Below are 16,263 nucleotides of genomic sequence, written 5' to 3' on the forward strand. Positions count from 1 at the left end.
TGCATACTTCTGTAAATTTTTTAAAAAGCCCTGTCAAACAATTACAAAACCCTTTCTTTACATGGGCAGACCTTATTACTGAAAATGTGACATTAAGTATTCATAAATATTTATAGCATTTGATTTATGGTAGATTTTTCTAATAAAATTGGTCTGTATATTTTTATTGTTGTATATTGTAGGCAAACTGTGTTGCAATGAAGCAATTTAGGAAGAGATTAAAAAGTAAACTAAAGTAGCAAAGTTGATGTGCTGCATTTTGGATTTATTCCAGAGTTCTTGATCTCATTGTGTGGAATACAAAAGCATTACGTTCCCCTTCTGACAAGCATTTTATCATAGGAATGGCTGATTTTTTTTTTGACAGCTTCAGTATGTGCTATGTCTTTGTAAGCATTGTGTCTTAGCTTATTTGTTTAAAATCAGATCCCAGACAATAGCGACTATTTAGCCCATTGGGTCTACAGTGATACTCCAAAGGGCATCTGACTCGGACTCACTTCCTACCCCTACCCCCTACATTTACCATGGCTAATCCAACTAATGTGCACATTGCTGGAGACTGTGGGACAATTTTTAGCATGACTATGGACCTAAACTACACATCTTTGGACATATGCACAAGTTTCAATTCAGGTCAATACTGAACAAATAAAAATGATCATAATGCACTACAAATAATGGAGTACAAAATGTTAAATTCCATGTTTTTCAAATAGCTTTCTTTTGTATTAAATTGGTCATGAGAACAGTTATAGTGCAGACTTTTGCTATAAACCAAAAAAGTTATCCCCATAAAAGTTATCATTTAGCTTTCAGAGTAGGGGATTTTCTATAAAAGTTTTTCCTTTTCCTACCGTAAACCCTCAGTAGATTAGACAGTTTTCCAAACTTCCTTTTGACAAGATTAATTATCAAATCACTTGCTATTAATTCTCCAAAGGATTTACATGTATTTGAGACTGATTAGGCATAGTCAGCATGGCTTTGTGTGTTGGAAATCATATCTCACAAACTTGATTGAGTTTTTAAAGAAGTAACAAAGAGGATTGATAAAGGCAGGGTGGTGGTCGTGATCTATATGGACTTCAGTAAGGCGGTTGACAAGGTTCCCCATGGGAGACTGGCTAGCAAGGTTAGATCTCATGGAATACAGGGAGAAATAGCCATTTGGATACAGAACTGGCTCAAAGGTAGAAGGCAGAGGGTGGTGGGGTGTTGCTTCTCAGACTGGAGGTCTGTGACCAGTAGAGTGCCACAAGGATCGGTGCTGTCTCTACTATTCATCATTTATATAAATGATTTGGATGTGAGCATAAGAGGCATAGTTAGTAAGATTGCAGATAACACCAAAATTGGAGGTGTAGTGGACAGCGAAGAAGGTTACCTCAGTTTACAATGGGATAATGATCAGATGGGCCAATGGACTGAGGTGTAGCAGATAGAGTTTAATTTAGATAATTTTGGGAAAACAAAATTTTGCAGTTTTTTTTTCCTACAATTTAGCATGCCTGACACATTTATCAAAACTGTACCACATATTCCTTTGAAGACCTGGTCAGTATAATGTTCTCCTGTGCACACTTGGGTATCATGATATTTGAGGTAAAAACAATGACTGCAGATGCTGGAAACCAGATTCTGGATTAGTGGTGCTGGAAGAGCACAGCAGTTCAGGCAGCATCCAAGAAGCAGCGAAATCGACGTTTCGGGCAATTATTCCTGATGAAGGGCTTTTGCCCGAAACGTCAATTTCACTGCTGCTTCTGCCTGAACTGCTGTGCTCTTCCAGCACCACTAATCCAGTATCATGATATTTGGGCAATGTTACTATCTAGTAAATCATTGTCTGCTCTTTACAAATCAACATCAGGATTTTTTTTCTTTTAATAATAGAATTCTGCAATGGGGAATTGTGGTGTTCATTAACAAATGGATCAGTGTCTGGGCTAGGGTGAAAAGTATGGAGATCCCTATCCAAGCATCTATGAAAGAAAAGTGCAGAAGTATGACCACATTCATTGAATCTGAATAGTTAGCTTGGGGTATGTTAATAAAGATCTTAAATTCAACATTCACATGTCTTCAAACTTATATAAAAAAAGTTACCATAAGTTTGCCTACTTAAACATTTTTATTAGCATTTGTAATGGCTTTAAACAACGAACAGAAAAATGCCTGCAAAACAATGGATTACACTTATCACTACATTTTAACATAGTCTAAGCATTTTTTCTCATTCATCCCCAGTTTCTGGATTTGCTAAGCATGTTTCATGTAACATTTAAAAACAAGGCTGTGTACCAAAGGATTATCAAATACTGACACCAGAGCTACCTGTGCTTATTTCCATCATCTTTGTGGACTTCAGGATTAAAATCTTTTGAATTCTTATTGGAGAGCGAGATGGAGGTTTCTCTCTGTCCTGCACAAATATGCTTTAAACCCCTGCTGCTCATTTTGAAGTCATTTGGCAGGAGCAGGATGTATCCCAGTAAAGTTAAAGGACATATTCTCTTAACCTTTCAATGGGTTACCTTTTTTGAAGGGAAGATACTTTTAGTAAAGTAACAAACTTTACCGGTAATTGACTTGAAGTCATTTTGGAACAAATCTACTAGCCAGACAGTCCAGGACCAGAGGTCAGATTGGAGATGGCTGTCCTGTTATCCGATCCCAGTCAAATTTTTAAATCCTAATAGGTTTTGTGGTCACTTATGACTTGTATCAGACTTTTGAATTTAAATTCATGACTTATAGTGGAAATGGAACTTTTGGCATCTCAAGGTGGTAGTTCAGAACCACTACAGCTACATCACCACACCTTGACTTATTACCATCAGTCAGCATTTAAAATGAGTAAGAAACTCCAACACATGATAATGCTTTAATCATACAGTTCAAACAACCTGTTATGAAATGGAACCAGCTTCCTGATAATGCATTACACATTTCTGGATTACAATCAAGATACAGACTCATGATTGTTGTGTAGTTATTTTACCTCGAGAATGGAGCACTGTTGCAAATTAAAATTGTTGGTAAATAACTAATTCCAGTACTCCTGTTTAATTGTGGTCAGCTGGTGGTTTCAATCAACTGAACTTTCGTTCGTATCTCAAAAGAATGGAATGTTCACAACCCAAAGTTTTGAAAGAATCTTAACTGAATTTAGAAGTGTTTTCAGTATTTGCACAGACTTATTAAAAGTACCACACGTTGTCAATTTGAATAAATACACAGAGCAAAGACATTCAATTATATACACAACTAAAAAGTACAAATAAACTAGTCAATACATGCTTGACAAACTAAGCAAGATGTTTCAATTGAAGTTTTAGCCATTTGCAATGGCAGCCATATTTGTTTACAGTTTCCACTTATTTTCAACAATCATGCTGTTTCCAATTTAAAAAGTGATCAAGGACAGAACACCTTATTGCATAAAATAATTTTAAATTACAAATTCCAATTGTTGATGAATAAACGCCAGCTAACTTCATAGAGGTCAGTCAAGAGGCTGCAAATATTTTGCCTCATGTTTTATATTCCATAGTTTACTTTCAAATAACAAATACACTTCCTCAAGTGTAAGGTATATGGAGATGGAAGATTAATTATAAAATTAACTTTGAGAATTCTGTCTCAATACATCTGGAAATTGTTATTCAGCAGAAGGCACCAGGAAAATAAGAGGTCAAATTGCTGTAAACTGGGATTGTGCTGATTGTATGTAAAATTCCAGCTTAAAGATCTGTGGCTGTTACTTTTAGGTTGACAATTTTGCCTGTACCACCCATCCTGGGTTTTCATTATAGCATCACAGCCATTTTTATTCAACAAAGTTATTTGCAACTCCATAAGAGTTATTAGACTGCATTAATGGCAGTAATCTGTAAAGGTGCTATAGTAGCATCATACCTGGCTGTCATTCCAAACCTGTAACCATTGGTAATTGCATACAGTAGCTGTCTGCATGCCCCTGGGAGTAGCAACTAAAGTCAGTTTACTTTCAACTCCCAATTTTATAGCGGCTTAACTGAGAATCCCGTTACTAGGACAACTATCAGAAAAGATACTCCTATTATCTACATTGAATGTGAATCCAGGATTCCATCATTTCTCAAAAAGAAACTGTCTCTACTATATTTGAAGGTGAAAAGTAGTTAGTTCAATGGCTCACTTTAAGAGGATAGATTTTAATTTTCTCCCAGTGGAAATAACAGGATACCACTCCTCCAACATGCCCTGTTTCTATGCGGTTTCAAAAGCAGAAATGCTGAGGCATGGGAAGCACGTCCATCAAAAATAACATTTACAATGCAAGCAGGACACAGTACTCATTTTCCAGATTGTAATGTTATATTTTCTTGTAAATAATGAATAATTCTGAAGCAATTTGTTTTTAAAAAATGACACTGTACCACATGCTGCAGTGTATATAATGTGCTCTCAGGATAGAATGCAACCTTGCCTGATATATCCAACTCCATGATAAAATGCACCCAAACTGCCCAGTTCCTGACTGAAGTTTAGATTAATAGAAATTCAAAGGTGCAGAAAAGGCAATGTAAAATACCATAAAGGTAGAGGAAGACCCTACCAACGTGGCACAGCAAAGCTTAAAACCTTTTGGTTTAAAAGCCAATTGTCCCTCTTGACATTGAATAGCCCAGCTTGGCTTCATTGTTAATGAAGGACATTAGGCCAATATAGGTCTGGATGAGAAGGGGCCGCTCCAGGATCAGTACTCCATTGGCCCGGCCTGGTAGTGGTGCCTCTTTGTGAGCTTTCTTCACAGCTTGGATTAATTGGGTCTTAAAATTCTCAAGCTGAAATTTAATAAAGAGAATATCTTAGGATAACCAACAGTAAAAATAAACTTGTTTTAAAAAAAATCTGATTATGCAGTCAGTGTATACTGGAAATTTAAAAGCATTTTAGAAACTTATTAAAACCCAAAATCCAAAAGATTCATTTTGCACCAGATCAATTAGCCCTATGAGTACTCAACTGCACAATGACACTGTACATTAAGCAAGCTAAAGACAAGCCTCCAATCGACATGCAGGTGTTCTGTGATCAATTAACAATAGAACATTTTGTTCAGATTGATCTCACTGAAAAGGGTTAATATAACAAACATGTCTAGGCAAGCACAGGAAGTGGGTGAACACCAGCAGGCTTATGTGTTCTCAGGACAGAATGCAATCTTGTTTGATACATCCAACACAATGATAATATACACCTAAAACTGCCCAGTTCCTGATTGTAGTTTGGATTAGTAGAAATTGAAAGGTTTAAAAAAAAAGCAATGCAAAATACCATAAAGATGGAGAAAGATCCTACCAATGTAACGGAGCCTGGTTCCATAGGGTAGGGATACTATGATTCTACTCTGATTTTTAGTGCAGTATAGCCATGTCTGGGCAAGCTAAGGGAGTGGGGAAACCCTGTCCATTAGGCTAGGTAAGCAAAGAAGAACACAGAATGGTCCAACTCTGACCAGGAGAGGATATTGTGTCAATGTATTGTACAAATTTGGATATCACTTGTGTAATTGGTGCATCATGTGAATACTGCAATCTATTATATTTTGATAATCTAAAATACGCTGAAACTTTGTTCCAGGAGTCAGAAAAAAAAGATGTTGCTCTGTCCCTTGGTTCCCCTGCATATGCTTGAATGAAGGAGATTGGTAAAACCCCAGACTGGCATGAGGATACATTTAAGGGAAAGCCAGATAAGCATAAGAATGTGAAAATAGGCTTTAGATGAAGAAATGGCAGGATCTTCAGGTGGAGTGTAAATACCTGTGTGGACTAGTTGGGCCAAATGGCATATATAATTTTTTTCAAAGCAAGCCTTTCACCAGTCACCTTTTATTAGTCATGGAGTTATAACATGGAAAAACCAGTCTCCAGGACCTTGATGCCAAATTCCAATGCTCAAGCGATAAATCATGTAAAATACGTATAGGAAATGACACTGGCAGAAGAGCTCGTAGCATGCAACATCACTGTCTACTTATTGATTAACAGGTTAAATGCTTCTTACCTGGCAAAGGGATGCAATCTTCTCATCTGCATTTGCCATAGGATGTTCAGTGAAGGTGGCATATGGCATGTCAGTGGACCATGGATTCCAGCGGTTAATAAAGGAAGGTCTATCCTGCTTGTCCCACTGAATGCGAATCCCATGGCCCTCCCTCCTATGGAAACAAACTAGGCAAATGATACCTCCACAAAGAGTTAATGTGTCTTTTGGAAGCAATATTTGCAGTTTATACAAAAGAGCAAAAGTCAGCTAGTTATTCAACAGCAGTTGGAAGACAGTGATTCCAACACTGTCAAACAAGCCAATGGGTACTGGCAGAGAAGGACTCTGAAATAACAAAGTGAGAAAGACACAGATCAGATGGCAACTACATGGAGGAAACCGATTAATGTTTCAAATTCAGACTTTCCCTTGGAAGGACAAGTTTCAAAGTAACTCACTCAATCTTGTATTACAGACAGTAATGGTCTACTTTATTTGCTCTTGAAGTGGATAGAGTTGGTAAAGCTACATTTTTTGCCTTTCCCAAAGTTAGCGCTTAGGGACTCCGGTGAAGAAAATAAAAAAAAATCACTTGCCATTAAAACTCAGTGTGGAATGAGTTACATTTTTAAAAAATTGCACTCTGGGTATTGACAAACACCAGACATTTCAAGTCACATTACAACCAAATTTCTTCTACTTGGAGTGTTGTAGGAAGCATGGCAGCCAGTTTGTAAATGGCAACTCCCATAATTAGCAATGACCGGATAATCAGATCTTAATGGTGGTATCTGAGCAATACAAATTGGCTGGGGTCCTAGGAATAACTTGCCTATAACTACTTCAGATTACTGCCATTGAATCTTGCATGTTCACTTCAGGGAGCAGACATGGCTTCAGCTTATTAGATCCAAACGATAGCATTTCTGACAACGCAGCACTCTCAGTTTTGCACAATCAACACAATTGACTTTTGTGCTGAAACTTCTGTCGTGCAATTTGAATCTAGAACCATGTGACTTAGAGGCACGGGGGCTATGAATGAGATACTGCTATTCAGACTCTCAGAATGGTTACAGTACATGAGGTCATTTGGCTCATTGTGTCTACAATGGTTTTCCAAATGAGCCACTTAGTGTCATTCTCCTACTTTCTTCCCATAACACTGAAAATTCGGACTCAATTTCTAGACTGCTTGTTCAGTTCTCTCACCAGTAGACTATTACACAATATTTGAACCTGCTGTGTATTTCAGCATTTTTGCTTTATTTGACTTAGTTTTTGAGTTTATGGGGAGCTTATGCTCTAGGACTCTGCAAAATTTGTTATGAATTTACGTACAAACTTGCAAATAGAAGTTGCAATACAAACAGGGCATTCAATCCAGCTTCCTCCCATATTAATTGCATCCTTTCAGCATTTCCTTCTATTCTATTCTCCCTACATATTTACTGAGCTTCTCCTTTCATTTGTGTAATTTGCTTCACCACTCTTTAGATACGAACACTTCACCTAAATTCCTCATTGGATTCATTAATGACTATTTTCCAAACATGGCACTCAGTTTCATTACAACTCCAACTATATTAGTTCAGAATTCAATGTGTAAACACCACAAGATCAGTGTGAAAAACACTGGATAAACAAAGTACTCACTTATTCAGAGATTTTGGAGGAAAGAGAAACTCTCCAACAGAAATGGTATCCACCGCGTTGAGTGAAATTCGAATAACCTGTCGGCAGATGAGGTTGATGAAGTCATACTTACAAAGGAGCAGAGATCGCTCAGTGATCAATATCAGACGTTCCTTCTCGTTATTCCAATGGTCAATCCTGTAATGTAATGGAGAAGAATTCATGTTTGTTTAAAAAAAAGTACAAATAAATCTAAAATATACTTCACATCATTTTTTTTTTATCCTGCCCTGTGATTTCTCCCTTCTTCTGAAGGCATCACATCCTTTTGGAATACAGCTTTAATTTTCCCCAGGGCCACACCACTGCCAAAGCTAGCCCCATCTTTATTTGGTACACATCTCTCTCTCTCTATATATGTGTGTGTGTATATATATATATATATATATAATATATATACATACACACACACACACTTGCCTGCTAATGATTTGTCTATAAACCAGTGAGAAAATGCACAACAGTATAGTTTCTTCATTTTTGACATCTGGATAGTACAACTAATCAATAAAACTCAGTCCATTGCAACATTACCATCAACTTTTATTGCATTAAAAGGGCAAATGTAAATATAACATTCCAAAACTTTAACAGGAGCATAATCAAAGAAAATTTGATACTGAGCCTCATTAAGGAAATATTAGAGCAGATGAAATCGAAAAGTAGAAAGAAAGGCAAAGACTTAAGAACATAGATGCAGAGGAGGCCATTCAACCAGAAGTCTGTCCTGTCACTCAATACAATCACACTGATTGAACACTCCAAAATCTTTCATCTACCCATTCCCATAATCCTATTGCAAATAGTGTGGTTCAGCCACAATTAAACCTTTTTTCCAAACAGGAAAAATTCATTTATGAATTTAAAAAATACATTACAAAACATGAAACGTACAGAAAGTCCAATAGAAATAAACTTTTCTCCACACATTGTGTTCCATTCGGAGTTGTCTCAATACAATTTCAACACTGCATTGCAAATGTAAATTCCTCATGAGCCTACAGCTCTTGGTGCACTATGGCTGAAATGCCTTAAACAGTGCCCTTTCCATATGGCACCTCTGTAATAGCTCCCTTAAGTTTTACTGCATCCCTCTGATCTACAATTCTCACTCGAGAACAATTCTTTGTATTGGAAGACCTCCGATTTCAGGCAAACTGAAGTGCATCCTTCACTGAGTTGATGATCCTCCAGACCTTACTAATGTTCATCCCAGTGTATGTTCCTGAAAACAGCGAACTGAACATGGAGTCTTGCATCATGGAGCTGCTTGGAATGACTTTAGTCAGATGGACAGACCAGTGGCAGTTGGAATTTAATCCTGATAAATGTCAGGTGATACACTTTGGAAGGAGGAACAATACAAGGGAGTATACAAACAGTGACAAGACATAGAAAGTTCAGAGGAACAAAGTGCTTATCCTCAGATCCCTGAAGATGACAGGAAAATTAATAGGGGTAATTAAGAAGGAATATGGGATACTTGCTTTTATCAATCATGGCATAGCTTTTAAGAGCAGGGGTGTCATGTTGGTGATGTATGGGACTTTGGTTAGATTACAGCTGGAGTCCTATGTGCAGTTCTGGTCACCACACTCTAGGAAACGTGATTGCACTGGAGGGGATGCAAAGATGATTTACCAGCAAGTTGCCTGGAATGGAAAATTTCAGTTGTGAAGAGAAGCTGGGTAAGCTCATGTTGCTTTCTTTGCAGCAGAGAAGGTTGAGGGGGAACCTGATTGAGGTGTATGCTTCCTACTTACTGATTCAAAGACATGATTGAAATAGTTGCCAGCAATGTCTGCATGTTAAGATTTGTTTCAAAATAAGCAACTTGTCCCAAATGGCAAGAAAATAAATTAGTCAACTCAGGTTTGACATCAGCTGCAAATGTGTTGCTGGTCAAAGCACAGCAGGCCAGGCAGCATCTCAGGAATAGAGAATTCGACGTTTCGAGCATAAGCCCTTCATCAGGAATAAGCTACCACAGCCACATCTACCTCTCCGCCCCCACCCCACTCCGGCCTATCACCCTCACCTTGACCTCCTTCCACCTATCCCACCTCCATCGCCCCTCCCCCTAGTCCCTCCTCCCTACCCTTTATCTTAGCCTGCTTGGCTCTCTCTCTCTCTTATTCCTGATGAAGGGCTTATGCTCGAAACGTCGAATTCTCTATTCCTGAGATGCTGCCTGGCCTGCTGTGCTTTGACCAGCAACACATTTGCAGCTGTGATCTCCAGCATCTGCAGACCTCATTTTTAACTCGAAGATTTTAACCTACTGCGAATCCTCTTACAAGGATGCCTTCCTTGAAGAAGCTCTCTTCCTCCATCTACAAGGATTTCAGTGAGTCCCTCTCTCACTGCACCCCCCAGGTCATCTCCTCTGCACAGAAACTCTTCAGCCACGTTCTCAAACAGACCCGCTACCACAGCCACATCTACCTCTCCGCCCCCACCCCACTCCGGCCTATCACCCTCACCTTGACCTCCTTCCACCTATCCCACCTCCATCGCCCCTCCCCCTAGTCCCTCCTCCCTACCCTTTATCTTAGCCTGCTTGGCTCTCTCTCTCTCTTATTCCTGATGAAGGGCTTATGCTCGAAACGTCGAATTCTCTATTCCTGAGATGCTGCCTGGCCTGCTGTGCTTTGACCAGCAACACATTTGCAGCTCAGGTTTGACATCACTCTAACTCACTGCAATAGCCAGCTAAGACCTTCCAACATCGTAACTGAAGGATGGCAATAATGTGAGGTTCACAACTAAGCTTTGCTTCCTCGACTGACCATGCTGACACTTGCCATTAATTGCAACTGCACTTGCCAGTGCATTGCAACTCCTTTTGAAATCCACCCAGTAACATTAGGTCTAACTGAATGAGCAAATATACAATGGTCATTCAACATCCCAGTTCAATATTATGAAAATAAATCAAATTAAGACGCTGTGTATAATTTGAAAATACTGCTCATGTTTTTGCCACTAGATGGTACTCTCTCACTTACTAGATTTTGGGTCTTATTCTAATCCTCTTGAAGATACATTTAACAGCAAACTCTAAATCACATTTTCTTTCAGCAACTGACTCTTTGGATTGAATGTTAACTTCTGGACAACTGCATTTGGTAGTTGGAATTAACTGTTTAATGTAACAGTACTGGGTGACAGCATTACCTCGCAACCATACACTGCAGTACATGATATTAGTGAAAAGGCCATAAAGTCCTTCACTTACTCAGTTAGTAGCCACACACTCTGCACGCCTCCATCTTCAGTTGGCATGGCAATAGATCGAATATCAGAAACAGCCCGTTCAATGGTCCCAGGCTAAAGGGAGGAGAGAATGTTAACTGCGAGAAACCGTCAAGATGAATTTTAACAAGAAATTACATGTTCTTTGATAGTCTCACAATTAATCTAATTCAGTTAAAATCCATCAACTTCTTTATAGTCTATCCAACAGCAATTTAAGCTTGGAACAAAAAGCATTGAATCCGAGCCCAGAAACCTATGAATGAAGGTTGAAGAAACAGAAAATGCTAGCAAGCTGACTGAATGGGAGAATGGATGGATATCACAGCCAATGTCAAGCTCCCCAGTTAATTCAACTCGAATTACATTAGCCACTTCTTTTGCCTGACCCATCATTTTCAGAATAACACTTCAACTTTTTTTGACCCTCAGAATATTTACCCTCTTTCCAACTTGAGCATCACCTGCAAGTTTGGGGGCTTATCCTTTAGGACCTACACATGACATTAACATTGATGTCAGTTAAACAAAATTGTTCTGACATTTGAACCATTCAGGATAGCATTGCTTACCACCAATCATTGAGCAACTGACCTTAGCTCTAGTGTTGTGTCCTAACTAACTAGGTTTTTAAACCAATTTGCTCCATTTTTCCTTATTCAATACCCTTCAATCCTCCACAATAATCAACTCTGCTATACTGTGATGAAACTTCATGATGTATTATTATTAGCTGACTAAGGTTTACAGCAGGTGGTGAGAGAACCAAGAGGGAAAATCTATTTGACCTGGATCTCATCAATCCAACTGTTACAGCTGCATCCATCTGACAATACCAGGAGTGTCCACTGCAGAGTCTCTATGGAGACAAAGGTCTTCGCACTAAGGATATTTTTCATTGTTTTGTGTGACACTACCAGCGTGCTAAAATGAGGCAACTGGTCTAGCAACTCAAAACACAACATCCATTAAGTTGCCATCAGAGCAATAGGATTATATTCAAACTCAATTTGCAATCAGCCCAGCACATTCCCTAACTTTACTATTATCAAGTTGGGAGGTCAACCTTGGTTCATAAAGCGTGTAGAAAGACATGTTGAAAGTAGCACCCGGCGTACCTAAAAATGAAGTGTCAATCTCGTGAAGCTATGACACAGGAACTACTTATGTGCCAAAAGCAGAAACATCATTCATTACAGAAGGCTAAGTGATGTTAAAACCAACAGGTCAGACCCAAACCTTTCAATCCTACCATATCCAGTCAGGACTATATGTGGATAATTAAATAATTAACAGGAGGTAGAGGTTCCACCAATATTGGCATCTCAAATAGGTAGGATTTCAACCCAGGAATCCTGGCTGTGACGTAGGGACACTACTACACCAGAAGAGTCCCTAGTTCTTCAACATAGTGTCCTAGCCCCAACCATCTTTAGCTGCTGCAATGACCGTATCTTAGTGCAGTCAGAAGTGGGGATGTTCACTGAGTGTTGAACATTGTTCAATCATCAAAGCATGCAGATAAGTTTGCCAGAAATATGAGGGTGTAAAGGGTTAAATTGTGTCTATAAATTTGACGTGCATTTCCTTGAGCACAGAAATGATTGTGGTGTTTACAATTTAAGACCATAAGAAACAGATCCAACATGGTTGATAGGAAGAAAATATTTACTCAGTTGGGATTATGAATGAGGGGATATAAACATAGAACTAGGCCATTCAAAAAATATTCTCACAGAAAAGGTTAGTAGAAATTTGGAAATCTTCCTAAAAGCCATGGAGAATTAGAGCTGTCAAGATGGAGAAAGGTTTTTCATGGATATGTGTGTAAAATAAACAGAACAAAAGACAGTAAACAAAATTAAAGCATACCACCCATGATCTAACTGATTGGCAAAGTGAGGCCAAGGGATTCCTTAGTAAAAGCAAACCAGTATGCAACTATCCCACAGCTCACCAATATGCTTGAGACCCCAAACTAACTGTGGGCAGCTGGTGTATGTATTTTTAATTAACCTATTCAAATATGTTAGGACATGTCTGACTTGAAAACAGACCTTCTAATCCAGTGCTAGGGACACTTTCACTGCTCCACAAGAGCCCTGGGCAGCAGGTATACACCATATACATTTTATTTTAAACTGGTACTCCATCCCTCCATTCCCCCCACCCACCCCCCCATGTCTCCATTTGGCTCCAATTAACACTTCCTACCTGAAATTAAATACTGTGATTAGGATAAAAGTGAAAAGGAGCTGAGCATCCAGTTACAAGCTCTGCATAACATTAATTAATAATTCAATAAGCATTTAGCATCTTCTTTCCTTTATCTTTGCACTATCTAATACCAATTCTTTGACATCTCTCTGGGTGGGAATTTCTCTTTAAAAATATTTTACAATAACTCTCAGATAGAAATAATAGACCATCTTATTTCAAATATATGGCAGGCTGATATTAAACAGAGAAACATTGATATCAGTAGGTTGAAGGTTGCCTATTTCTTCTGGTCAGTCAAGTGAACCTCTTTGCTCTGTCCAAAATGTTGGGTATGGTTTACAATTTAGTTAATTTTGTGTAGTCAGTGGCAGATACAAATAGACAGAAGATATATATTAGATAGATAAAATAGATTTGAATCCATACAATCAGAGGTTCAAAAACAAAGTCGTAAGGTAATTGGTTATGATTCTGACAGTTATTTGGATAGATTTAGAAGACTGCACAGTTATTCAAATCGTGTAACAGTCATGCTACTGAACGAGTAACCCAGAGTTCCAGACTAATAATTTAGCACAACTCCAAATGTCAGCATTTTGAGAAATCACTTAAAAACATCTGGAAAGAAAACCCTGGTATCAGTAAGAGTGACCACGAAATTACTAGCCTGTCCAAATTCCAGTCCCACACAAATATAGTTGAGTTCTGAAGTGGTATAACGAATCCTCCAAATTGCATCAAAATTCTAAGAGACCCCCACTTCCTGAGGGACAACCAACAATGAACAGTAAAGAACAAATTATTTAAAAATAATTATTAAAATACACACCTGAATAAATTTTAATAATTGATGAGGCATAGAGATATCAACATTAAACGGTGTGGCTATAACAACAGTTAAGTAAACATCGATTTAAAACAAATTAAACGATAAAGATTGACATAAACAGATGAACAGAAGTTTAAAAAGGAAATAGCTACGACTGCAGTCGATATTTATAGAATTAGATAAATATATGAACACAAATAAATAGGAATATGTGCAAATATTCAAACAGATAAACACAGAGATTTCAATCTCCAGGTAATCCAATGACCAGGAAGAGATTTGCAGGCGGATAGGGAGAGCCCCGAGAAGCTCTCAGCCCTTACCCTGAACACGAAGTAGTCCTTGATCTTGGCCTGCAGAGTAGGATCCTTCACACTGAACGGTGTCAGGGTCTCGGTCCGTGCTGGGGGCACCGTGCTCTCCGAGCCCCTAACGGCGCCCGCCACAGGCTGTGAGGCTGGTGGCTCGCTACCTGCGGGACATCCGGCTGAGAAACCAGAGGCCGCGATGCCGTCCGTGGGAAGCACCGCCACCTCCGCCTCCACCGAATCATCCATCTGCAGCATGGCGACAAATAGGAGCTAGGCCCCGGCTGAAGCGATCGGAGCGGGGTGGGAAGGAAGGGTAGATGACAGATTGGAGTTGTTCGGGGCGGGGCTTGGATGAAGGGTCTGAAACACAGGGGCGGGGTTTGGATCACAGGGCGGAGACTGGTGTCCAGAGGCGGAGTCTGGAACACAGGGGCGGAGACTGGAGCAAAGGGGCGGAGACTAGAACACAGGGGCGGAGTCTGGAAAACAGGGGCGGAGACTGGAACAAAGGGGCGGAGACTGAGAACAGGGGCGGAGACCGGCCCCCTGGAGCGTGGCCTCGTGCTCAATGCCGAGTTTTGGAACACCTGGGCGGGGTTTGGGGCACAGGGGCGGAGTTTGGAGCGTGGCCTCGTGCTCGGGGGTGGGTTTGGAACATCGGGGGGCGGGGTTTGGAGCACAGGGCGGAGTCTGGAGCGCCAGCGCGTGGTCTGGTGCTCAGGGACGGAGTTCGGGAACAGGGCGAAAACTGGAACTCGGGACCGACGTCTGGAGTACGGGGGGGCGGGGCTTAGATCAGGGGGCGGATTCTGACGTGAAGGGGCGGGGTTTGATACCCAGGGGCGGGGCCTAGGGTCTATGGGCGGGGCTTGATGTCCTAAGCAGATGGTGAGGGGTGCCATGGGCAGGTCCAAGGGATGCAATTGAGAGAGGGGCAGGTGATGGACATGGACATGGACATGATCGTGGGGTCAGACCCCAACCAGAGAATTCAGATGTTCGGAGCGGTGCATTGGAAAAAAAAGTTTAAATTAGATCAAAAAAGGTCTCTGGACTCCAATAGATGCTGCCAGATCTGTGGGTTATCATCAGCAAGTTCTATTTTTGTTTGTTTTTGGTTGGTATCTGATGGGTCTGAGAGTTATTAAGATGATGGCCACACCCTGAGAGCTCTGCCATTTTTTGATGCTAGAATGGGAAAGGGACTGGAGGATTTCTGAAGGTTTGGAAAACGAATACGGTTCAGTGACTCCGAGTTTGGACTGGTTGTGGCTTTGGCAAGAAACTGCTATTGGGGAGTGGATTGATGGTCGGCTGGAGGCAGAAAAGGTCTAGGTAACAAGATAGTTATTATATTATGTGAGGAACTGTTCACCATTGGTGACAGTAGGGATGGAGCCGAAAGTGAAAAAAGTGCAGGATGATTAAACTAAAGATGGAACAATTATTTTTGAATGTGCCAAATCTAGAATGTTTTGGGTGGGCGGGGTGAGTACAACTCATACCCAGGAACCCAAAAAGTATGTATTTCCTGACACTGCAGCTGATCAATAGTGAAAAAAGATTACCAGGAATGGAGATTGAAGACACAATTAAAGTTCTGTCCTGTCTACTGGACAGAATAGAATCAATTTTCTGGGTGAATTAATCAAATTAGTCATTTCAACCAAACTCTCCTACATAGCTGAGGGAAGACCTGAATTTACATAATGCTGACAAATATATAATTGAAGTGATTGGCAGGGAGAATGACGGTTTGACTGTCTAGGCTGAATGTGCTGAAGCTAACTAATATGAAGCAACATACTGCTGCTCCCGAAGAGATCAGGTAATTTGGCATTGATTGATGATTGAAGACTTAGTTCATTTGAATAATTTAGTATTGTGCTGAGGAATGAAGTTATCACTGAAACC

At 39.9% G+C, this 16,263-nt stretch overlaps 1 protein-coding gene across 2 annotated transcripts in view; it reads right to left on the reverse strand.

Annotated features, from left to right (window-relative positions):
* Positions 1-14,681, reverse strand: part of tprg1l (tumor protein p63 regulated 1-like) — a 34,834-nt gene extending 20,153 nt beyond the window's left edge. The window contains exons 1-5 of one of the 2 annotated variants that reach the window (XM_060851802.1): positions 14,362-14,681; positions 10,973-11,064; positions 7,696-7,872; positions 6,058-6,211; positions 2,116-4,832 (exon numbers count right to left, since the gene is read on the reverse strand). In XM_060851802.1, the coding sequence (XP_060707785.1) occupies positions 4,638-4,832; positions 6,058-6,211; positions 7,696-7,872; positions 10,973-11,064; positions 14,362-14,604 (861 nt within the window). In that variant the 5' untranslated portion in view covers positions 14,605-14,681 and the 3' untranslated portion in view covers positions 2,116-4,637. Of the gene's footprint in view, positions 1-2,115; positions 4,833-6,057; positions 6,212-7,695; positions 7,873-10,972; positions 11,065-14,361 lie in introns of those variants that run through there. The other variant, XM_060851803.1, reaches the window with a different exon arrangement.
* Positions 14,682-16,263: the final 1,582 nt, after the last annotated feature.

The sequence above is a fragment of the Hemiscyllium ocellatum genome, chromosome 37 (genome assembly GCF_020745735.1).
Source record: "Hemiscyllium ocellatum isolate sHemOce1 chromosome 37, sHemOce1.pat.X.cur, whole genome shotgun sequence".
In the NCBI taxonomy this organism is placed as follows: domain Eukaryota; kingdom Metazoa; phylum Chordata; class Chondrichthyes; order Orectolobiformes; family Hemiscylliidae; genus Hemiscyllium; species Hemiscyllium ocellatum.